At 47.4% G+C, this 23347-nt stretch overlaps 2 protein-coding genes and 2 long non-coding RNA genes across 5 annotated transcripts in view; 3 read left to right on the plus strand and 1 right to left on the minus strand.

The window, feature by feature from the left end:
- fgd1 (FYVE, RhoGEF and PH domain containing 1) overlaps window positions 1-14001 on the plus strand; it is a 16671-nt gene extending 2670 nt beyond the window's left edge. The window contains exons 1-18 of one of the 2 annotated variants that reach the window (XM_016666147.1): window positions 1020-1733; window positions 6088-6345; window positions 6578-6776; window positions 6851-7562; window positions 8138-8227; window positions 8318-8466; window positions 9435-9591; window positions 9659-9797; window positions 9892-9950; window positions 11188-11334; window positions 11408-11500; window positions 11586-11668; window positions 11759-11789; window positions 12554-12655; window positions 12732-12860; window positions 12937-13095; window positions 13179-13325; window positions 13509-14001. In XM_016666147.1, coding sequence (XP_016521633.1) covers window positions 1676-1733; window positions 6088-6345; window positions 6578-6776; window positions 6851-7562; window positions 8138-8227; window positions 8318-8466; window positions 9435-9591; window positions 9659-9797; window positions 9892-9950; window positions 11188-11334; window positions 11408-11500; window positions 11586-11668; window positions 11759-11789; window positions 12554-12655; window positions 12732-12860; window positions 12937-13095; window positions 13179-13325; window positions 13509-13784 — 2988 coding nt within the window. In that variant the 5' untranslated portion in view covers window positions 1020-1675 and the 3' untranslated portion in view covers window positions 13785-14001. Of the gene's footprint in view, window positions 1-1019; window positions 1734-6087; window positions 6346-6577; window positions 6777-6850; window positions 7563-8137; window positions 8228-8317; window positions 8467-9434; window positions 9592-9658; window positions 9798-9891; window positions 9951-11187; window positions 11335-11407; window positions 11501-11585; window positions 11669-11758; window positions 11790-12553; window positions 12656-12731; window positions 12861-12936; window positions 13096-13178; window positions 13326-13508 lie in introns of those variants that run through there. The other variant, XM_007542225.2, reaches the window with a different exon arrangement.
- Window positions 1-16812, minus strand: part of LOC107834570 (uncharacterized) — a 19275-nt gene extending 2463 nt beyond the window's left edge. Inside the window, exons 1-3 of the long non-coding RNA XR_001660365.1 lie at window positions 14733-16812; window positions 13183-13186; window positions 11714-11724 (exon numbers count right to left, since the gene is read on the minus strand). This is a non-coding gene — a long non-coding RNA (uncharacterized LOC107834570). The remainder of the gene's footprint in view (window positions 1-11713; window positions 11725-13182; window positions 13187-14732) is intronic.
- A 34-nt stretch (window positions 16813-16846) lies between these two features.
- On the plus strand, window positions 16847-17305 carry LOC107834568 (uncharacterized). The gene is made up of 2 exons (XR_001660363.1): window positions 16847-17151; window positions 17215-17305. It is a non-coding gene; the product is annotated as an uncharacterized LOC107834568 (long non-coding RNA).
- A 2279-nt stretch (window positions 17306-19584) lies between these two features.
- The window catches only part of tfe3a (transcription factor binding to IGHM enhancer 3a), an 8488-nt gene continuing 4725 nt past the window's right edge, over window positions 19585-23347 (plus strand). Inside the window, exons 1-6 of the mRNA XM_007542226.2 lie at window positions 19585-20019; window positions 22066-22164; window positions 22286-22348; window positions 22445-22610; window positions 22679-22858; window positions 23203-23301. Of these exons, the coding sequence (XP_007542288.1) occupies window positions 19877-20019; window positions 22066-22164; window positions 22286-22348; window positions 22445-22610; window positions 22679-22858; window positions 23203-23301 (750 nt within the window). The 5' untranslated portion in view covers window positions 19585-19876. The remainder of the gene's footprint in view (window positions 20020-22065; window positions 22165-22285; window positions 22349-22444; window positions 22611-22678; window positions 22859-23202; window positions 23302-23347) is intronic.

The raw sequence follows: 23347 nt of genomic DNA on the forward strand, positions 1-23347 counted from the left end.
TTTTTTTTTTTTCTCTTTACGGAGAACATATGGATCCAGGGAAAGAACTCTCATTGGCTGAAGCTTTCATGACCTCTGACCTCAGACAGACTGGAGCTGATGCTGCACTTCAGTGTTTGAGCAGCTGGACTCTGATGGTTCTAGTTCTGGTTCGAACTGTTAGCAGAACCTGAAGCCTGAGGAATGCTGAACAACTTCCTGTCCATTCAAAATGTTTAATGTGAAACATTAAAACAACCAACTAAAATCAATATTTAGTGGTTTTTGAAGTAAAAAAGTCAAATAAAGTTTGGAGGTTCTTCAGCCTTAAACTACCCTGAAAAACCACCAGGACAGAAATGTTGAACCAGCATGAAGCTGATGAGGATAAGAGAAGGTCTGCTGGGTCTGGAGCATCTGCTCTGCTTCAAATCTTGAAAACGAGAAACAACGGCGGTTTGAAGGTTTCAGTTTTTCTGTCATATTTTGTTTTGAATGAATTAAGTCATCGGTCATCGTCAGCCTTCGTGGTTCTGGTTCTGCTGGCGGATCAGAGGAAGTTCCTCCTGTTGGATGGATGCTGGTCTGAGCTGAAAGTTGGACCAGTATCTCCATGGTGATTGGATCGGCGTCTCCATGGTGACATCATCAAACCTACAGAAGGACAGCGGGATGTAAAAACGTTCCGAGCTCCATCCTGACACTCCGGATCATTCCTGATCAGAACAATCGGCTCCAGCTGTTCCTCTGGGACCAATCCAGCACCATGATCCAGACCTGGCTTCCAGTCTGGGACCAGAACCGGGTCATCCTCAGCTGGATCTGATCGATCTGGGTTTCTCATGGTTCCTTCTGTTCATGTCTTTCATTTCTGCTTTTCACTCCAAGATTTCTCCCAGCAGCTGAAGGAAAATCTGTTTGGGAACCAGAACCTCTGAGGTCATCTGGACTCTGACCTTCTCACAGAAACATTTCTGATGGTTCTGGTTTATTATATCTACATTCCTGAAGGCGGCTGTTATAGGCACCTTTAAAAGAAACTAGCAGCATTTGGATTATTTAATCTGGCAGAAGAGGAAAAAATGGGGCTTCATTTTTCAAAGTCCTATTTTCACCAAGTTATTCAGTTATAAATGTTGCAGTTTCAAAGCTAAATATTTAACATTCTGTTCTGGGTCAGACTGGTGGAGGTCAAAGGTCAGCGGAGGCTCTGACGTTGGACCAGCTGTAAATGAAATGAAGGGATGGGTCTAGTGCGCCCCCTTCCGGTTGTGTCAGAGGTTCTGGCTCGGTTTACTGCAGATGACGGACTGCTCACTGCAGAACCGAGCCTTGGAGGATAAACTTGGAACCAGAACCGAACCGTCAGCGGTTCTGGTTGCTGATATTTGATAGAAATGGTTCTGTTGACAGCTCGGGGCCACGTGATCACCTGTCACCTTTCCTTTTAATTTGTTGTCATGGAAACCAAAGAGGGAGCGAGAAAGAGAGGGAGAGCGTCCCCGCCCCCTCCCTCTGCGCCGCCGCCGCACGCGCACCGGGCAGAACCGAGCCGCGCGGATCCACCGCCTGATCCGTCCTGAACGGCAGCCCGCGGCTCCGGACCGCCCGAACCGGGCCGTGTGTCTGTGTGTGTGTGTGTTTGTTCTGCTGTGGACCGGGGGAGCCGCTCTCCCCGCGCACCGACGTCTCTTTAATGACCGGATTCGTTTTCTGCTGCGCGATGTACATGGACCGAAGCAGCGTGAGCAGAGGTGAGTCCGCCGCATCCGCACCGCGCGCGCGGACACACACACACACACACTCACCCTGCGCGTGCACGCCCAGCTGCAGCGTGCTCGCGTCCTATTTTCCTGTCTGTGTGTGGAATAATCCCGCTGCCGCGCACGCGCACACACTGACCGACATCCCGCAGTGGAAGTGGGCTACTGGCGGCCGCGCGCGCCAGATGTGACACCGACCTGAAAGCGCCCCGCCGCAGTCACGTGACCCCGCTGCTGATGGGTGGGATCGATCCGACCGGTGATCGATGAGCTGCTGTCTGTTTGGATCCGAACCGGGCCGAGCCCTGCCGAGCGCGGCCCATCGATCGTGTGAACACGCGCGTGTATGACAGCGATGTGTGCGCGTGCGTGGGCATCAAAACCAGCAGAGAGAGAGAGAGAGACCCTCCTGATTGGGCCTCGCAACAGAACCGAGCCTGGATCCGGTCCAGTAACGGCCTGGTGGTTCTGAAAATGTGAAAATTCATTTCAGTGTTACCGGAACCAGAATCAGGTGTGGTACATCAGTAGAACCTGCGAGGTTCTGCAGGTTCTACTGAGCAGAACCAGTCCATTCAGCAGGAACAGAACCGGGCGGTCCGGGAATCAGAGGGCAAAAGGTTCTGAATGGACAGGAAATTCACATGTGAAAATCATTTTTAAAACTCCACATGTTACACACAAACATGAAGGATGCGATTCACATGAAAGAGGCCATGAACACATCTGGACCCAGAGATTCACATGTTCATTTTATAGATTTATATATTTTCACATAAATCACATGATAAATGTGAAGTCCATGTGAAAACATGAGCTTTTACCACATTCCAAATGCACACAGAGAGAGATGCACTTCTTCGTGTGATTCACATCATTCACATGTGAACATTGGTGTGAAATGTTTTTCATGGTTTTCACATGTGAAATTCCTGAGATTTTTCTGTAATTGAATTAGATTGAGGTTCCTGTTGTTTCTGCTCCTGATTTGCCGGTTTAGTTCCTGATTGGTCAGCTCTGGTTCTGATTGGTCGGTTCTCTCTGTAGTTTTTTGGACCAGAACCTGTGACAAAGAACTTGGTTTGGTTCCAAACACTGAAAACACCAAAGGTTCTGGACAGCCCTGAGGTGCCAACCTGCTAACTGTTCTAAGGGAACTGCTCAGTAGAGGGTAGTTTGTGTTTCCTGACCACAGCATGTCTACGGGGATCAACAGCGGACCGGAGGTGGAGCCCTGGGGAACCCCAGGACTGATACAGGAGAGGAGGAACACGACTGGAAGCTGACAGGATGTGATGATCTACCATCTGAAAGGCTGAACACAGATTCAGGAACGTTAAAACTAAGAGCTGTTTTAGTTCTTTCAGCCAGACTGGAACAATCCATAAAGGTCTGGAAGAAATCTGGAGATGATACAAAACAACCGACTCAAAACCTTTTGATATAAAAGGTCACTTAGAAACTGGATTATAGTTGATGCCTGTATTCCCAGCAGTCCTGCCTACAAAGTCCGGTTCGGTTGGTTTAGGGAACCTGCAGGATGGTGTGAATGCTCATTGACCTCTGACCTCTGGTCCTCCAAACTTCAATCTGGGTTCGGTTGAAGTGAACTCTGGTTTGGTCTGAATGTGAACGCCAAGCGGACCGGACACTGCTCCAAAAACAGGAAGTGGACTACAGAGCAGGGCATTCTGGGTAAATACAACCAAAACTAACATGCTAGCATAAGGCTAGCAGCAGAAATGGCTCCTGGTCTTAGCCAAAGACTAAAGAGAAATCGTCCAACCTCTAAAATCTGACGCCTCCATCTTGTTTCTATCTGGTGAAGAAGGAAGTTGCTCTCAGCGTCTTCAGAAGTTTTTGTGTCGTTTCCTTCAGTGGTCCTTGGTGCAGCGCCCCCACAGGCGTACTGCACCAATGTCCTGACTAACAAGCTGAACAAAGATGGACGTCTTTCCTGTCAGGAGCAAGTCCTGAAACGGTTATCTGGACCAGAACACCCACTGTTACCTTGGTGACAAGTGGGGGCTGAAAATAGCGGCAGACTAATAAAACTGGATCCAGAACCAAGTAAAGGTGTGGCGACAGTAAATGAGTCGAGTTAGACCATGAGAACACAAAGCCAATCAAACACCAGGTGGCTAGCGCCATCTTGATTCAGTCTGTCTCCAGAACATGCTGGAGTTGGTGAGAACATGATCAATAAACGCGTGAACATTCTGAATTAGAAAGATTAAAAACCGGAATAACGTCTGTTTTGATTCAGAACAATCTAAAACGTCTTCAGTGAATCAGAACCATCAGAACCTCCCAGTAATCTAAGGCAGTGTTTCCCAACCCTGGTCCTCAAGGCTCACTGTCCTACATGTTTTCTACGTTTCCCTGCTGTAATGTGCCTGGTTCAGCTGATTGCAGTTCAACAAACGCCTGTTAATCAGTCATCAACTGAAATCAGCTGGACTGAAGCAAGGAAATACCTGAAACATGCAGGGCAGTGAGCCTTGAGGACCAGGGCTGGGAAACACTGATCTAAGGAGAACTCAAGCCTCATTCTGACCAACAGGAAGTGGTATTGGAGGATTGTGGGTAATGTAGTTTGGCCAGCAGTTTTCCATCAGCAGAACATCTGGTCCACATCAGCCCACTCAGGCTTTCCCATGACCTCCTAACAAGTTCACAGACACACACACACACACACACACACACACACACACACACACACACACACACACACACACACTTCCTGTCTGGCCACTCTGCTGGTATTTAAGCTGCAGGAAGCTGCTGAGATGTTGCTGCTCTCTCAATGACTGGACACATTTTTACCTCATGAATTTCTTTTAGCTGCAGTTACAGTACCTGGCTGAACCAGTTGGACTGGTACCGGGTCCCAACCTCCTGTTCTACTGGCAACCAGAAGAACCTTTAGAACCGCTGTATAACAGGTCTCAGTCGGTTTTGTCACTTTTTTCCCCAGAAGATTCTGTTGGCTGCTTTTAATCTATTTCCAGATTGTTCCTGAAAATTAGAACGGTTCTGGAAATAATGGAGATAATTTTCTGAACTTTGGACCCTTTTGGACCAGAGGCCAAGCACCGCCATCAATCTGAACCATAAAGCTCTTTATTGCCCCCTTCAGGACAGTGAGAGCGTCCTGGTATAGTGTCGTAGCTGAGAGGTGATGAAGATGAGGAGCGGGTTTTGATCTGGACCAGAACCTGCAGAACCAAATGATCCAAAAACAAGGCTGAGGATCTGCTGCAGGATTCAACCAATCAGCTGCTGCCGTGATTCTGTCAGTGGAGGAACCCGATAAAAAGGTTCAACAGAGTTCATTTCAGGGTCTGTAATCCATTAATCGCACTTTATAGACTAAATAAGCTTCAATACAACCTAAGCTAACGTGCTACTAGACCGACTTTGAGGCCAATCGGGTGATATTTGTGGGCGTGAGGGCGAGTTAGAAATTATTTTGGGGTCAGAAATCCTCTCTCTCCCACTCTAGCGGAGCGGCCCTCACACTCTAACTTTTCGAAAAATCGAAAACTTTGGGTCGTTTGGAGACAAAATGTGGAGAAACCGTAATTCGTATCGACGTACCGTCTTTACTTTAGAAGAGATCATGGACGTGTCTACAAACTGAAATTTCAATGGAATTTCTACGTCAAATCATGACGACACAGAAATTCATCAAAAATAGTTTTTTTTTTTCCGGATTTTCCGTCGCCTCGCTCCATTGACTTGAATGGGGTTTTTGGGAATCGTTTTTCGCAAATTAAGTTGCCATGGTAACTCCGAATCCCACCAGAAGTAATAGCTCCCCTCACGGCATCGAGCCGCACATTTTGATGCCACATTTGTGGGGTTGCACGCAGCGGTACGAGCCGCATCAACGGTGACGGAAGAAAAATTGATAAATAAGAATAAAGAGACATTTTATTGGGTGTAGAGCAATAGGCGCCATGCAACAGACAGGGAGAGGAGAACAAAAGTGTTTTCCAGTCACATCGTTTAGGGGCAGAAATGAAGCGACAGTGGGACCAGAGAAGCTGCTTCCATCGCCGCTGTTAGCGACGTAGCTGTGCATCACATTTACTGCCATACCAGAAACAAACAAGTTCGAAGGTTCCAGATAGGGAATGAATTGTGTTAAAACTGGTGAATTAATGGATTGAAATTAACACATTTATGTCACATTTATGATGATGATCCATCCAGGGATGGATGGACATTTATGTCACCGCTCTTGCAAAAAAAATTTTTTTTTTTTTTTTTGTTTGTTTATTTGGCTCTTATTTCGAAAGACGGTGGATATGGGCTCCCTGACATGTGTCCTGCTCCCCAGGCCCCACCTCCTCCACCAGCCCCACCCTGCTGGCTAAGAGCCTCTCTCTGGAGTCGTCCTGCTCTCCATGTGGCCACCAGGGGGCGCTGGACGCTGACGCTCCCCTGCAGCCCGACTCGAACCCGGGATCAGAGGAAGGGGCAGAGCAAACGGAGAGCGGTGGGTCCGTGAATGACACCGGGCCACCAGAGCTGCCCGTAACCACGGTAACGGCCCCAAACCGGACCCGCCCGCCGCTACTGGGGCCCAAACCTCAGGGTAAGCTGCAACTTTAGCAGTGCAGTCGCTGTTGTCTAGATTAGTTGTCTTGTAATTGAGAGGTTGCAGGTTTGATTCCAGGTTCCTCCTGTGCCTGCCGACCTGCATGTCCGTGTTTAGATGATTAAATGTGTGTGACTCTTGTGTAAAACACTTTTAAAGGTCAAATTGACTGTAGACTTTTCATTCATTTCACATAAACCCAATCTGTGGCTCCGCCCACTTCCTCTAGTCCCCCCAAAACCCCCCCACCTGCAGCAGCAAGCTGGAGCGATGAGGCCACGCCTCCGAGTCCCAGAGAAGTCCCTCCCACCGCCACCCCCCTGCAGGCCCCTCCCTGCTGACCCCCGGGGGGCCTGGACACCCCCCAACCAGGCCGACGGCACCGCCTCCCCCACCTGCGTCCTGTCGCTCATCGAGAAGTTTGAGCGGTGAGTTGTGATTGGTCAGAGGGAGAGTGGTGTCATTACTTCTTCTGGTTGCTGATTGGTTGTTTGTGTTGCAGCGAGCAGATCATCGTGGTGCCGGACATCACCGGGGGGGCGCTGTGTCCCCGCCCACTGGACCCCCCCTCCCCTCAATCTTCATCACCTCCATCCTCTGCCTCGCCTGCCCCTCCCCAACTCGGGGGGGCGGAGCCACCCAGTGACCTCACAGAGCAGGATGACATCACACAAGGGGCTGAGCTATGTGATGAAGATGATGATGATAATGATGAGGATGAAGAGCTAGCGGCGGCCTGTCAGGATGACGTCCATCACAAACGTCTGTCCATGGAGTCAGGCTACAGCGCCTCAGACAAACCATTGGAGGACGAGGTGGTTACCGTGGAAACAGAGGAGCAGCAGCCCCCGCTGCCTCCGGACCAATCAGAGCTGCCCTCTGAGCGCCTATCCCTCCCCTCCTCGCAGACGGACGGGAAGTTGGCCAATCGGGACAGCGGCATCGACAGCATCAGCTCGCCGTCGCACAGCGAGGAGCTCTGCTTCACTGGTGTGGATGATGGGGGCGTGGCCTATCCCTGCAGCCCCGCCCTCTTGCCCCGCCTCTCCAGCTCCTCGTCCACCGCCGGGGAGGTGGGAGAGGCAGAGGAGGCCCGGATGGGGGCGAGGAGGAAGAGGGATTTCGCTGAGGAGGGCGACAGTGACCTGGAGGAGGAGGCGGAGCTAACTCTGGTTTTGGCCCCGCCCAAACCGGACCGGCAGGAATCCGTGGAGGTGAGACACAAACCGACCAATCAGAGAGCAGGTTGTTCAGACGCTGCAGCGGCATGGCTGATGTGAAAAACACGTTCAGGTTTAAAGCTGCAGTCTGTAACTGTTTCTTCAAACTGTCAGCATGATGTGATCAATCTCCACCTCCATGAGCTGCAAACCAACCAATCAGATCCAGGAGGCGGGTCTTAATGTTTTCAGTCATCCTCATGTACTCGCTGCTCGATGTTCTAATGGCAGAGAAACAGCAGGAAAAGCGTTCATCACCCGTCATTGGTGGCTATGCTAACTAGCCCAGGATTCGTAGCAGGCTAGGCTCAAAAACGCAGCAGAGAGCAAGGAGGGATGAGCATTGCCATGGAGAGGGTGATTGACAGCGTTTAGACCCGCCTTCTGGCTCTGATCGGTTGTTTCTAGTTAGAATTAGAAGGCAAAGAAAAATTTTCTACAGATTATCTGAGACAGATAAATCCACAACCTGATCAGAATTCCCTGGTTGTGTGTGACCGGTCCTGGTTCTGCAACTCCTGAGACGGATCAGAACCACAAACGGTCTCACTGGTTCTGTTTGTGTCCAGCTGTCCGTCCATCAGCGGGTCTTCAACATCGCCAACGAGCTTCTCCTCACCGAGACCGCCTACGTGTCCAAGCTCCACCTGCTGGACCAGGTGAGTACTGCGTTCAACAGCAGGCCAGAAGGCTCCGCCCCCAGCGAGGAGGCCCCGCCCAAAGGCTCTGATTGGCTGCCTGTCCTGCAGGTGTTCTGCGCCCACCTGCTGGAGGAGGCGCGCTGTCGCTCCTCGTTCCCCTGTGACGTGGTTCAGGGAATCTTCTCCAACATTTGCTCCATCTACTGCTTCCACCAGCAGTTCCTGCTGCCGGCGCTGCAGAAACGGATGGAGGAGTGGTGAGCGTGTTTGACCTTCATTTAACCTTCATTCAGCCAGGTCAGCCATTCAAAACAAATTATCAATTACCTTAGCGACTGGGTGGGAAGCGAAGATTGAGCTTTATAGTGAAAAACAACATTAGCATCACTGGCTGCGTTTCCATTTTGCATAAAATTGGACACATTGAAATTGTAAAAATAAATTTGCTTTATGGAAATATGGCAATTTTAATCAAATATTTTAGAGCTGGGTTAAGGTGTGTTTTCAACCAAGTTGACATTGATGCATTTCACAAAACTGCAATGGAAACATTTTATTCACATCATGAGTCACGTGATCAGCAGCCAGATGTTGCTACTGGCAGAAACGCTGAAGAAGACGACAGGCAGTGGTCTGAGGATGATGGGTTGTTTTCTCTGGCTCCTCCAGCGTCTCTCTGCGTCTTCGTTATTAAAAGTTTTGAGTCGTCCCAACGTGTTGAATCCATAACTTTCCTGGAAAATGGCCGACTCCAGACGTAGCCGAGTAGGCGGGGCTTGTCGCTGCAACGCCTGAATCAGACGCTGCCGTCTCCTCTGATTGGCTGACAGATGATGAGCGCTGACTCTGAGTTATGAATAAATCTAATGTTTACGTCAATTACTGCCAGGATTTTTTATTATTTATCACAAACTTATTTACGAGTGATTTTAATTGAATTTCTTATTTAATGGGAACATTGTAATAACAAAATGATCTTTTTTGACATTAGCAGAACACAGAAAGATTTGCTCACATTAGAAATACAGACAGTGATTATGAATGACTTTTTCTACCAATCCACATTTCTTTGGTTTTTGGAATTCAACAGAAATTTCAAAGATTTCAGGATGTTACTGAAGCATTGCTGCTCCTACTGAGGATGGGATGAATGTAAGAATTGTATCATCTGCATAGAAGTGAATGGAGCACTGAGGTTCTGCACTGGTTCTGGTTCCGCCTGCAGGGACTCCAACCCGCGGATCGGTGACATCCTGCAGAAGCTGGCTCCCTTCCTTAAGATGTACGGAGAATATGTGAAAAATTTTGACCGAGCCATGGAGCTGGTGAACATCTGGATGGAGAGGTCCGCTCCGTTCAAGGCCATTGTCCAGGAGATCCAGGTAGGTTCCGGCTCCAATCCTGGTCCCGGTCCTGGTACCGGTTCTGCCTCATGCCGGTGTCTGGCAGAGAGAGGAGCGCTGCGGGAACCTGACGCTGCAGCACCACATGCTGGAGCCGGTGCAGAGGATACCCCGCTACGAGCTGCTGCTCAAGGATTACCTGAACCGCCTCCCGGAGGACGCCCCGGACCACCGGGACGCCCAGAGTACGACACCAAACACCCAATGGAACCACAACAGGAAGCCAAACACACCGGATGTCCTTGAACATCTCATGTGTTTGTCTGTGTGTCTCTGCAGAGTCTCTGGAGCTGATCGCCACGGCCGCAGAACACTCCAATGCCGCCATTAGGAAGATGGTAAGACCGGATGGGTGAGAACCAGAACTTCCTGTCAGACTGAGAACTGGGAATGAGCCTGGAATCAGAACAGGACATGTTCAGTTTCAAACAATTTCTGGGAACTGTGCAACCAGAGACCCTACTGGTGGAGACAGACCCCGTTAGGGCTCCTGAACCAGTCGGCGGGTATTAGGTGATCATAGGGACTCAGCCTTCTGTGGCTCCCAAAGTTAGACTCAGGGATGAAAAGACTTTTTGCTAGAGAACCATCCCAGGCTGCTTGGTGTGTGGGGACTGCAGACCTGGACTGGTTCTGGACTGTTGTGAAAGAAGGAGGACCTTAGGGACTTCCTCTGCCCAGCCATCATATCCTGCATGTCGGGAGCAGAGTCCATCGCCACGTTGGCCTCTGAGGAACAACAAGCGATGAAGTTTTTCCTGAAATGTCTTCATGTCTCATGGAGAACTAGGTCAGAACCCGGATTAGTGATCCCAGGCTTTAACGGTCTGTTCCCACCAACCCAGTCAGTTTGTCTAGTCGGTTCGGTTGGTGAGGTGTGAATGCTAAGTGACCTCTGGTCCTCAAACCTCGGTCTAGGTGAACTCTGGTTTGGTCTGAATGCATGTGAACGCCAAGTGGACTGGAGACCGCTCCAAAAGCAGAAAGTGGACTACAGTGCAGGGCATTCTGGGTAAATACAACCAAAACTAACGTGCTAGCCTAGCGCTAGCAGCAGAAATGGCTCGTGGTCTTTCTCCCTTATAGGCGAGGAGGAGAACGGATTGCTCAAAGGGTTTGGTTGGTTTGACTCAGAGCTGTGTTATCAGGGATCTTAAGGATTCTGGTTTCTTCAGGAAAGTTGCAGATAAAATCTTTATGCAGGTGAAGTCTGTTTTTCCAGGATGAATTTTAACGCTGATGTTCAGGATGAAAAGCTTTCTGGATCTCCCAGAAGCTCGGGCAGTGAGGCCTGGAGGACGTTTGGTCCTGGCTGCAGGTGGAGCCGTGATGTTCAGGCTGCGTTTAGCTCCGAGGTGAGACAGAGGCGGTGAGAAAACCTGGGAGCTGATAGCCAACGAGGCTGATGGGAAACAAAGTCCTCCTGCTGTCAGACAGGAAACCGTTCTCCCTGCAGCTTCTGATGCTGTTAAACCGTTTATTCAGGGTCCCGGTGTCTAACGTTCAGTCGGTTCTGTAGGGTTCTGGTGAGCCCAGATGGACCCGGTGGTTCTCCAGTTCTTGTCTGTCTTTCAGGAGCGAATGAGGAAGCTGCTGAAGGTTTATGAGCTTCTGGGCGGAGAGGAAGACATCGTCAACCCAACCAACGAACTCATCAAGGAGGGACACATCCTCAAGCTGTCCAATAAGAATGGAACCACACAAGACCGATATCTGATCCTGGTATGGGCTGGTTCTGTTGGACCCCCAGCCGGTCCAGTGCTGAGGTTCTAACAGCTCCTTTGTTTCTCCTCAGTTCAACGACCGGCTGCTGTACTGTGTCCCCAAGTTGCGCCTGATTGGTCAGAAGTACAGCGTCCGCGCTCGCATCGACGTGGACGGCATGGAGGTGAGACACTAATGGCCCCCGAACCACACTTTGAACCTCCCTGGTTCTGGTTCTGGTTGAACCAACAAAGTGTTTGTGTCCATAGCTGAAGGAGACCAGCAGCGTCGCTGTTCCCAGCAGAACCTTCCTGGTGTCTGGAAAACAGAGATCTCTAGAGCTGCAGGCCAGGTAGGTGGACCCGCCCAGACCTGGGAGGTAGAACCGCTTCAGAACCACAGCGGTTCCTCTGAGGCTCGCGGTGTGTTTGTGTTTCTGCAGAACGGAGGAAGAGAAAAAGGACTGGATCCAGGTGTGTTCCTTCTCTTCCTGAACACCAAAGGCTCTGTTGGTTGTGGCCGGTCCAGTCACAAACATCAGTCGGTTCTGAAACCTAAAGCTTACAGGAACAAAACAAGTTTCTGGATTTTTTTTCTTTCTAGTAATAAAATGTTAAATGTTAAAACGGAGAGAAACAAATCCTCAAAATGTCCCAAACGGACCCAACCAGTCCATCAGTCACTGAGCAGCTGTTAGCAGCTCGGCTTCAGTTCTTCATATTAAGCATAAAAAAGTTCTGGTTTGTGAATAACGTTGGACGACGTCATAAAAATAAAGCTGGAAGACACTGAACATGAACGAAGTCGTGTAATCGTCCATGTTTTGGCCAGGCCATCATAAAAACATTTACAACGTTAATAAAATCAATCAGGAAAACTTTACCAAAATAACATTGTACAACGCTATAAAAATGAATATTTTTGCATATCAAATCAAGATTATGAAAAACTTTCATGTCCTAAAAATGAACCTGGAAATGTTAAGAAAATAAACTTTTATTTAACGTTACTGAAATAAACTTTTGCAGTGTTACAAGAAAAACCTTTTAGATTGCTATTAAAATAAGCATTTTAATGCCACAATGTTTCAATGTTACAAAAATAACAATTTATGTTTTCAAAATAAACCTATATAAGGTTACAAAAATGAACTCTTCGAACTTTATTACAATAAACTTTTACATTTTTAAGTAAACCTTTATAAGGTTATTGAGGCAGTCTTGCATGTTTGGTGCAGGCCATCCAGGCCACCATCCAGCGCCATGAGCAGACCATGGAGAGCTTCAGACACCTCACCTGTACTCTGCGAGACGACGAGTCCACGCCGCCCCACTCCCCGGTAACAGCGCCCCTGGTGCTCCGCTGTGGTACTGCGGGACGTACAAACACTAACGACTCGTTTTGCTTTGCCTCAGAGTTGCGTGGAGTTGGGAAAACGAGCGCCGACTCCGATCCGGGAGAAGGAAGTGACTCTGTGCATGAAGTGCCAGGAGCCGTTCAACTCCATCACCAAGAGACGCCACCACTGCAAAGCCTGCGGACACGTACGTCCCCGGCCGCCGCCGTCCGGCCGTCCCCGTCTCGGCCTCCTTCTCTCACCGTCTGTCCTCCGCCTTCCAGGTGGTTTGTGGCAAATGCTCGGAGTTTCGCGCTCGCTTGTCGTACGACAACAACCGGACCAACCGCGTCTGCGTGGATTGCTACGTGACGCTGGTGGGGGCGTCGCCGTCGCCGGGGGCGATGAGCAGCAGCAGCCAGAGGAGGCGCTCCATCCTGGAGGTACGCGTGACATCACTGTGACATCACCACAGTCCAACGCGTGCTCGGTCTGACTGACGTCTCCCCTCTGTTTGTTACCATAGAAACAGGCCTCGCTGGCCGCAGAGAACAGTGTGATTTGTAGTTTTCTTCACCACATGGAGAAGGGCGGTGGGCGGGGCTGGCAGAAGGCGTGGTTCGTCATCCCGGAGAACGAGCCGCTGGTGCTCTACGTCTACGGCGCTCCGCAGGTGAGCCGCCGCCACCTGGGCCCCTACAGGAGGCTGCGGGTACTACAGTCAGCACAGGGTTGGACTTCTTTAATCCAACAAGTCCGGAAACAGAGACATACGCTGTTTCTAAGTGGATGGTAAATACCCACAATGCACCTGGGAAAGAGTCAGCATAATGAAGCGTATGGTTGTTCTCCACAGGATGTGAAGGCGCAACGCAGCGTCCCTCTGATTGGCTTCGAGGTCTCGCCGCCCGAGTCATGTGACCGCCTGGAGCGACGCCACGCCTTCAAGATCTCCCAGAGTCACCTGACTCTCTACTTCAGCGCCGAGGGGGAGGAGCTACAGCGCAGGTGGATGGACGTCCTGTCCAGGGCCGGCAGGGGGGAGGAGCCTCTCATCCATCTGCCAATCGTGGAGAGCGTGGAGGAGGAAGGGGAGGAGCTTGACGGCGAGACGGAAGAAGAGAACACCTGATTTCACTCGAGTGAAGACGAAGATGAGACTGAATCTGGAAAACCTGTCCTGGTCGGACTGAAGAAAAAACACAGCCAGAACCAAACCCGAGTTAATCCAGAACTAAGTTCCCAAACAGACCAGGTCAACCATAGAAATAATCTGTAATTTACCCAGAACCAAACCACAACTGATCTACAACAAACCCAGAAATAGATCATTCATATTTCATCCAAAATAAATCCATAAATAACAAAGACGTCATTTTTACAAAAACATGAAGTGAAATTCAGAACCAGAACACATCTAGAACATTTCAGAACAACCTGAACACAAACCAACCAGCAGCCAATCCAGAAACATGAATCTGATGCTAGGAAATAAAATCAGATCAAAATCACCAGAAGAACCACAGGAACCGGTTCTGATCTGGACCGGATCAGAACCGGTTCTGGTTCTGTTTCTGGGCAGCATAATCCAGAAAAGCAACACATCAGGATCAGAATCATTCCCAGATGAACCGGTGAAGTTCTGTGGTTCTCTGGACCCGACCCGGAGAACCAGAACCATGAAGCACACAGAACAGTCCACTCCAGAGTCTCTGGATCCGACCCGGATCTTCCTCTCCAGGGGATGCTGCTCCTCTTCCTCCATGTTCTGTATGAGTTTCTGCTGAAGGTCCTGATCCAGACTGGATCGGATCGGATCCTGGGAGAACTGGGTCACAGTTGGTCCGTCTCCATGGCGACAAACAGTCCTGCAGAAGGTCAGGCCAGTGAGACCGGTTCGGTTTGGTCTCATCCCAGAAAGTTTTCACACCTTCACAGAACTTCCTGCAGTACCAACCCAAACAGCACAAACCGGGCCCAGAGTTCTGCTCATCAGGTTCTGTCTCACATTCCTGAGGATCCAAAGATCTGAAGGTCCGGTCCAACATCCCACCCAGGTTCTACACAAACAGCAGAGAACCAGAACCGATCCGTCCCGCTGGACCGGCAGGAGGTTCTGCAGAACCGGAACCCTGTAGGTGAACTACATTATCCAGCATCTTCTCCCCCTGCTGGTGAGGTTGGGTACAGCAGGGTTTCCGTTCTCTGTGTGAATATATTTCTATTTGTTTACAGCAGATCTCTGATTTACTGGTTTTTCTTCCGTCTGAAACGATTCCAAGAAACAACAAATGAAACGTGGAACTGTTTAATATTTAATGTTGGAGATGAAAGCTAATTTAAAACCTGAGTTTTATGAGTTGGAAAAAATCTTTCGAAATGATGGAAATTTCAACTTTTGATGTGATTTTATAAAAACTTTGTTTCATTTTGCTTTTTAATGATCAGAGTGATGATGTAAGACATGATGTAATCTCCAGTCTATTGGAGCGGCTGACTGGCAGGAACACTGACCAATCAGAGCAGAGATTGGTTTTCCGCTGGCAGGTTTCAGTCCTTGGCCGTTTCCTGACAGAAGAAGAAACTGATGGAGGAACGATGATGATGATGATGATGATGATGATGATGATGATGATAATGATGATGACAGGTTTGGGATGTCTAATCTCTGGAAGTTCTCCACAGACTGAACGGAGTCTCTGACTGGTTGAAGATGCTTCCAGCGTTTAGATGGAACCGACTCTGTTTGGACTGGTTCTGGTTCCATCTCTCTCTCTCTCTCTCTCTTGTTTTCCAGAAAGTGTTTTGAAATTTAAAATCTTCTAAATACTCTTGTTGTTCTCAAGCTTTGAACCACAGATGCTCTCTGGGTTACCAGATGGTTCCCATTGGGTTACCAGATGGTTCCCATTGGGTTACCAGTGGATTCCTGCTTTGGGTTCTCTGTGTCCGTAAGTCTGGCTGTGTTCATTCTGCTTAATGGAGAAACTTTTGTAAATATAATTTATTATTTTGACCTAATGCTCATGTGACTATGTAAGGTTAAAGGTCAACTCTTAGTTGTTCCTCCAATCAGAGTCACACAGGAAGATCAGACTGGTAAAGCTTAAAGAGAGATCTGACGTGTTAATGACGTTGGGTGCTGCAGTGGAAGCTGAGGGAACCTGTTAGATCAGGTGGATCACCTGAGGGACCTGGAGCACCAGGTGCACCAGGTACACCAGGTTCCAGTTTACATTCTGAAAGTGGAAGCAACAGAAAAAACACATTTGAAAATCCAGGTTCATGATTTGCCTTTACTTCTGTATCCTAAATGTCTGAAGCCTGAATCCTTTCTGTTTACTCAGCCACACCTGTACCTCCTCTTCTCTGGTTTCTAAAGGCCAGTTCCTGGAACCATAAAAGTTGAGTAGATTTTTACATCCTTCGACTCTTCAGAGGCAATTAGAACCCCTGACATGTTGTTTCAGTCTGTAGAGATAAACATGGCCGCTGCTATGATGAACAAGAAGAATCCCCAACGAAGGTTCCCCATGTTGTCACAGCGCCACCTGCTGACTAAACGTTCCTGGTCTTTGATGTTGGCAGTTTCCCTCTGCTTCCAGTGACTGTGCTAAGCTATGCTAACACAACAGAACAGGACGGGTTCTTGCTTTAGGTTCTGGATTTCTGTCTCTCTGACTGGTTGTTTGGCAGTCACCATTTGTTGTTAGCGTGTGTTTAGCATGTGGAGCAGTGAGGATGGAAGGAAATGGCCACCAGGTCTTTCGGTGCCTGTTAGCATCTTTGTTTCAGTTGATCTGCTTTGTCCCATTTCTGTCAGTGTGACTGAAGACTTCCTGTTAGCAGAGTTCTAACCGGTTCTCAATGGATCCCACTGGTTTGGGCCAAATCTTATCGGTTCTATATCTGTCTCATTAGTTTGACTGATGTCCACCGGTTCTCACTGGTTTTAACCAATTTGAACTGGTTCTAATTGGTTTTGACTGGTGCTAGTATTTTATGTAGTTCTCATAAATTTTCAGTTGTTCTCTCCAGTTTTAACTGCTTGTAGCTGGTTCTTACAGGATTTTCTTCAGGTAAGATAAAGTAATTTTATTTATACAGCACATTTTCAGCAACGAGGCAATTCTAAGTGCTTTACATGAGTTAAAAGGAAATACAAACAAAATACCAAACCAAAAGAAAGAAAAAAAGAGGAAAGAAAACTAATCTAATGTTCTAAAATATGTAAACTAAGTGCTCCTGTTCAGGGTTGCTAAGTATCTAATTTACTTTTCTCAACTAGTTCTTACAGGTTTGGACCAATTCCAACCAGTTATAATTGATTTTGACTGGTTCTCAAAGATTTTCATGATTTCTTGCCAGTTTTAATCACTTCCAGCTGGTTCTTTTTTACTGTTTCTAACTAGTTCTTGCAGGTTGTGACCGATTCAAACGGGTTATAGCTGGTTCTGACTGGTGTTACAACTTTAACTGGTTCCAACTGGTTCTTGCAGGTTTTCACCAGTTTCTGCCAGTTTTAGTCATCTAGCAGTAAAAATTCTAGCTGGTTCTTACAGGTTTTCACTCATTCTTTGGCTTTGATTGCTACAGGTTTGGATGATTTCTGCTGACTGGTAGCTACTGGTTTGACTGGCCCAGATTGTTTTTGACATGTTGTTCTAGTCCAGTTTCTCCACCCTGGTCCTCAGGCCCCCCTGCCCTGCATGTTTTAGGTGTTTCCCTTCTGCCACACCTGGATTGTATCTCTGGGTGATTAACAGGATCTGCAGCTCTTGATGGTCATGCAATCATTTGAATCAGCTGTTCTGGAATAGAGGCTCATCTAAAACATGCAGAGCAGGGGTGGGGCTGAGGACTGGAATTGAGAAGCACTGTTCTAGTCTAATCAATGTTTAATTCCAACCATCCTGACAAATTTGAACAACTAGCCAAGTATCCCTAGCTAGGCCTTGGTTAACCTGTTAGAACTGGTCAGAACTGGTAAAGCATAGTTTCTCACAGTTAGTTATATTTGACTAACTGGTTACAGCCAGTTTTAACTGGTTATGGACATTTAGAACAGTCATGGTGAGGGTAAAACCAGTTACAACCAGGTATGTCCTGTAAAAACCAGTTCTAACTGGTTACATAAAGGTATTTCCAGTCAGTTTCAGTTGAAGCTCGGTTAACTTTATTTTCAGTCAATAAACCCCCCCCACCCATCTGTTCTGTTCATTTCCTGACAAGTTGCCGTGGTAGCATCTTAGACGACCATGGGGTTTTCCATGTTACCATGGTAATCACACCTGTCTGGATCCCTGTTACCATGACAGCAACAGTAGCTGTATTTGCTGCCTTTATACCAAGCTTATGTTGTCTTGCTGAATTTTAAATGTCTTGTTATTGATTGATTGATTGATTGATTGATTGATTGATTGATTGATGATTTTTGGTTAGTGGCCGGCCACTGCCTTCCATGCTGTCGCTGCCTATTTCCCATCATGCACCTCTGTAAAATAAAGTAAATGAGGTTGTAATGAAAAAATAAAAGTGATGAAATGGCTTAACGGGTTTCTGTTGTCTGCTCTTCCTGGGAAAAGCGACGGCGCCACCTGGCGGCGTCACGCTTTCTTTTTGAGATAAAACTGACGTCACCAGGAATCTGTCACTGTGACGTTTTCAGGAACAGATTTAATTATTCAGGTCATTTTTAAGACGATTTCCCATGAAGTCTGCAGCTAAAAGCAACGCCAGCAGGTGTTCACCTCTCCACCAGTTTGCTCTAAATTACAGCAGGAACTATCAGTCGTGGGAACGTTCTCCTCCAGATGATCCAGATGTTTTTCACGGGTCCTGAACGCAGAACGTTCTGCTCTAATTGAACTCATGTTTTACAACTAATTTACAGATCAAAAATTATCAGCGGCTCTTATTCTCTGAGTCAGCTGTGTGATGACGTCACAACGTTCGCCTTAGCTTTGTTTGGACTCTCCTGATTGGGCAGAGCGTGACCCGGCTCAGCTGAGCCAATCAGGGCTGAGGAGGATGACGTTACCCGGGAATTCCCCGTCACAAACTCTCCCTTACCCGCCCCTCCATCCCAACAACACCTCCACCTCTTTCCGAAACATCTTAGACAAAAACAAACATCATTGCGGTCTATGAGCTTCAGTGGAGAAACTGATTGGCTGTCAGAAAACTCCTACGCTATTCTGTTGGTTATTGCAGAGAAAGAAGCAGCTGATTGGTTGAACAGAGAGCAGTGCCGGCCATTGAGCCCGCCCCTTGAAACATAGAAACACAACAACTAGAAAAAAGTTTCAGATTTTATGCAAAAATATATATTTTGTAAAATCAAATGAAATCTCAGGTAATGTTGCATCAATCAAAGTAGCAACATATTTATTTTTGAACAATTTTTTATAATGACAATAAAATATAAAAGTCAACATTGTGTTGCTTGGGTAAATGTTCATTTTGTAAATCAGATTTATTAAATTTCTGATTTTTTTCTCCTCTACAGACTGAACTTGTTGAATGAAAAAAATAAGAACAGCTAAATTTGCCTTTTTGTTATATAAAACGATAAACTCAATAAAAAAGAAATGAAAATAGATTTACCATTTTATTTTTTTGGTTTAGTTTTTTATTTGGCATTTATTTCTTATCCAGATGGTTGTTTGAAAGTCTTTGTTTATGTTAATTATGTTTATTTATTTGCACAGTTAATGACAACACGAGATTTAAAATATTAAACCAATAATAAAATCATTTTAAATGCAGAAATTTATTCTTAATGAAAACTATACTTAATAACTGCTTAAAGGTTATTTTTCAAAATATAGTCTGACAAACTAGCCTCATCAGAAGGCATATTCTAATTTTCTAATATGACTTTAATAATAATAATAATAATAATAATAATAATAATAATAATAATAATAATAATAGTGGTAGTTGTATTTATTTAGGGAGAAATCTTAATGTTTAGGGGAAATATTTTAAGTGTAACAAATGAAGTTAAACAAATAGAAGAAAGAGTTTCTAGATCACAGTTGGTGCCTGTCTGATCTGTGTGTTTTAGCTCTGTGTGATTCGGTGTTGGACTTCATCGCCAGATTTTTCCTCATCCTCTGTCTCCGCTCCCCGCTGCCTCCTTCTGCCTCCCCGGCTGCAGCTCCTCATTTCATCCCGGCGCCCGCAGGAACATCTCGCCCCTCTCTGCGCCTCTCTGGAGAAATGTCAGACGTTGGCTCGGATCAGATCCGGACCGGAGAGCAGAACAGGAGCCGAACCGAGCCGAACCAACAGGAGGCCTCGGTTCCTCAGCCGCACACCGTGTTCGTGATCCTGGACTCGGCTGAAACTCTCAGCTTGGTCCAGTAAGTCTGGAAGCGTTTTCCGTTATCTGTTACCGGACTCCGGCCAGAAAACTGTCAGTTTTGAGGTGATTGGAGTTATGGATAAAATATCTGCCTTATTTAAGTAAACTGAGACCTTGGTTGGTCCAGCCGTCGGTTCGGGTGAATTCGGCTCAGTAATAATCATGATTTCTGTTGGAATATTGTTGGCATATATCCGTGAAACGAGTGGGGATCTCAAAGGAGGAAAACTAAAGTTAGAGTTGAGGCTTAAATGTGGTGATTTTTGAATGGAGTTTGGTCTGATGAAGCTTGAGAGAAGCAGCAGTAAAGTTAATATTTGTCAGAGTGGAATGCTGAATCTGCACTCTGATGAAGATGATGATGATGGCAGGTTATTGTTGTTGTGTTCTATTTTACCTTTGACCCCTGAACCTTCTGTGATGACTCATCAGACAGGAATCTCCTCCTCCTTCCTCCTTCCTCCTTCCTCCTCCTCTTCAGACTGAGGGAAGCCAGCCTTCCTCTGCTCTCACGCAGCTTTGACTCCACCTCAGCTGCTGTTGGATCCATGAATCTGTTTGTCCTCACTGGGATTCAGACCTGGATCAGATCAGTTCTGGGAAACGGTTCTGTACCTTGTTTTGGGTACAGCTGGATTTTGTTGGGAGAAGGTGAAGTTGTGATGAGTCACAGCTGCTCTGCAGGCCTGGATCTGTTCAGACACATAAAGCTTCGTGGGAACAGAAAGCAAAAGTAGACGAAGGTTTAGATAAACAGGTAAACTGTAGCTGGGAAACACCTGAGAGGGACAGTCAAGTTTATTTATATAAAACAATTCAGCAACATGGCAGTTCAAAGTGCTTTCCATCACAAAAACATAATGCTGTAACCAATATTGAAACAAGCAATAAACATCTAACACCATCATCAAAATCAACATCAAATATGTTGATGCCTTCCAGGGTTTATTAGTTAATAAACTCTAATCAGGTGGTTTTTAGCCTTTATTTAAAGGAACTCAGTGTTTCAGCTGTTTTGCAGTTTTCTGGAGGTTTGGTCCAGATTTGTGGTCCATAGAAGCTGAATGCTGCTTCTCCACGTTTGGTTCTGATTCTGGGGATGCAGAGCAGAACCAAAACATAACCATGACCAGAAAACCTGAGAGGTGTGGAAGGCTACAACAACAGCAGCAGATCTTTAATGTCTTATGGTTCAGTGATTTACAAACTACCAGCAGTAGCTTAAAGTCTGCTCTCTCAGTGAAGGACTGTAGAACTGGGTGGTGTCTCCATCTTCCTGGTTTTAGTCAGAACTCCAGCAGCAGTGTTCTGAATCAGCTGCTGCTGGACCATTGATTTGTTAGTCAGACTTGTGAAGATGCTGCTGCAGTAATCAATGCAACTAAAGATAAACACGTTAATCTTTCTGGGACATCTGTTCTTAAATCCTGGAAATGTTCTTCAGGTGATAAGGGCGACTTTGTAACTGTCTTTATGTAGCTCTGAAAGTTCAGGTCCAAGTCCATCACTATACCCAGATTTAGGGCATGGTCTCTATTTTCTAACTGTAATAACTGACCGACATCTCAAATCAGATGTGGGTATAGCAAGAAAAACAGAATTAAAAATATATTTAATCAATAACTCATATTTTTTTTCAAAATCTGCTAACATCATAAATGTCCCCCTTGTACCAACATCTCCCTGCTCTCAGACTGTCCCTGTTTTCCTAAAGCACCCCCCTGTTGTAAATACAAAATTATTCAGAAATTCCAGTTTTCCTGTGAATATTCAGTAACATGTCCTCATTGAGCAGACATGACCTCATGAACCTGATCGGTTGCTATGGAACCCACAACGGCATAAAAACCAGAACATCTTCACACTCAGGAAATGGTTAAACTAGACAGCTACCAGATGTTTCTCTTCTTTTCTCTAGTCCAGTGTTTGCAGTTCTCCGTCTGCAGAACATCTCATGAGATGATGAAGCTAACTGTCAGCTTATTTGGTCGATTGAGTCCTGATTCTGATTGGTTCTGATTGGTTGATTTTCTGTGTGTTTAAGGATGGAGTCTGGGATTGTGGCTGACATCGAGGTCGACAGTTTGATTCCCACAGACAGTGACATCTTCTACCAGATCAAGAGCCAGCCAATCAGCATCAGGTGAGGCACCTTACCGGTTAAATTGTCCAGGTACCGACTACCTCCTGGCCAGGTTCCAACTACTTCCTGGAAAGTCAGCTTAGTGGTTTCCATGACAACTTCATTATGTCTCTACTTTCAGCTCCTCTGCAGCATCCCCATCTTCGTCATCTTCATCGTCTCTTCCATCGTTGATGTCATCCCGGTGAGCAGCCGCACTTGTTTTGTTTTCTGGTACCTGTTGTTCTCTGAGTGTCCTACAGGGGGCGCTGACAGGTCACCTGCTGGTCTGCTGCTGCAGGGTTCTGATGCGTCAGGGGCTGATGCGGCAGCAGGCGCTGGAGGAGCAGCAGAAGGAGGCGCAGCAGCAGAGGGAGGCGCAGCGCTGCAGCGACTCCTCCTCCCCCATCAGCCTGGCTAACTCCGCCCCCTGCACACCTGCCCAGGTTCCCGTGGAGGTGCTGAAGGTACAGTCCGGCCCAGCAGGGAAACCCAGCTGCTAAGGTCGGCGCTGATGACCCTGTGTTTCCAACAGGTGCAGACTCACCTGGAGAACCCCACCAGGTACCACATCCAGCAGGCCCAGAGGCAGCAGGTCCGCCAGTACCTGTCCAACACCATGACAGCCAATCAGCAGCCAGCACTGCAACCAAGCCCCTCCCCCCAGCAGGACTCTGGTGCCACGCTGTCCGATGAGAGCAGCCCAAAGCAGGAGGTAACGACCAGAACCGGGCCGGCAGCAGCAGGTTTTGCAGTTGGTCCTGTGACGACCAGCAACCGGACAGGAAGCAGCGTCAGCTCCAACAGGAAGCAGCGTCAGCTCTAACTGCTTCCTGTCTGGCTGCAGCTGCTGAGTCAGCACCTCCAGAGGATCTGAGTCAGGCCGCAGGAAGCCAGGAAAACCACTTCCTGTTGGAGACAGAGCTGCTGCTGCCACACTCATCCATCCATCCATCCACCCATCCATCCATCCATCCATCCATCCATCCATCCATCCATCCATCCATCCATCCATCCATTCTCCAGCTCTCTTCTTGATCTCTTCTTCTTCTTCTTTAGATGGAGGAAACAGTCATTGACGACATCATCAGCTTGGAGTCGAGTCTAAACGAGGATCTTCTGACTCTGATCGACTCTGGCCTGCAGCTCACCAACACGGTATGCACTCATTACACCTGCAGTCTGAGTGTAACAAAGGGGCGTG

Source organism: Poecilia formosa, unplaced genomic scaffold, assembly GCF_000485575.1.
Source record: "Poecilia formosa unplaced genomic scaffold, Poecilia_formosa-5.1.2 Scaffold667, whole genome shotgun sequence".
NCBI classification, from domain to species: Eukaryota; Metazoa; Chordata; class Actinopteri; order Cyprinodontiformes; family Poeciliidae; genus Poecilia; species Poecilia formosa.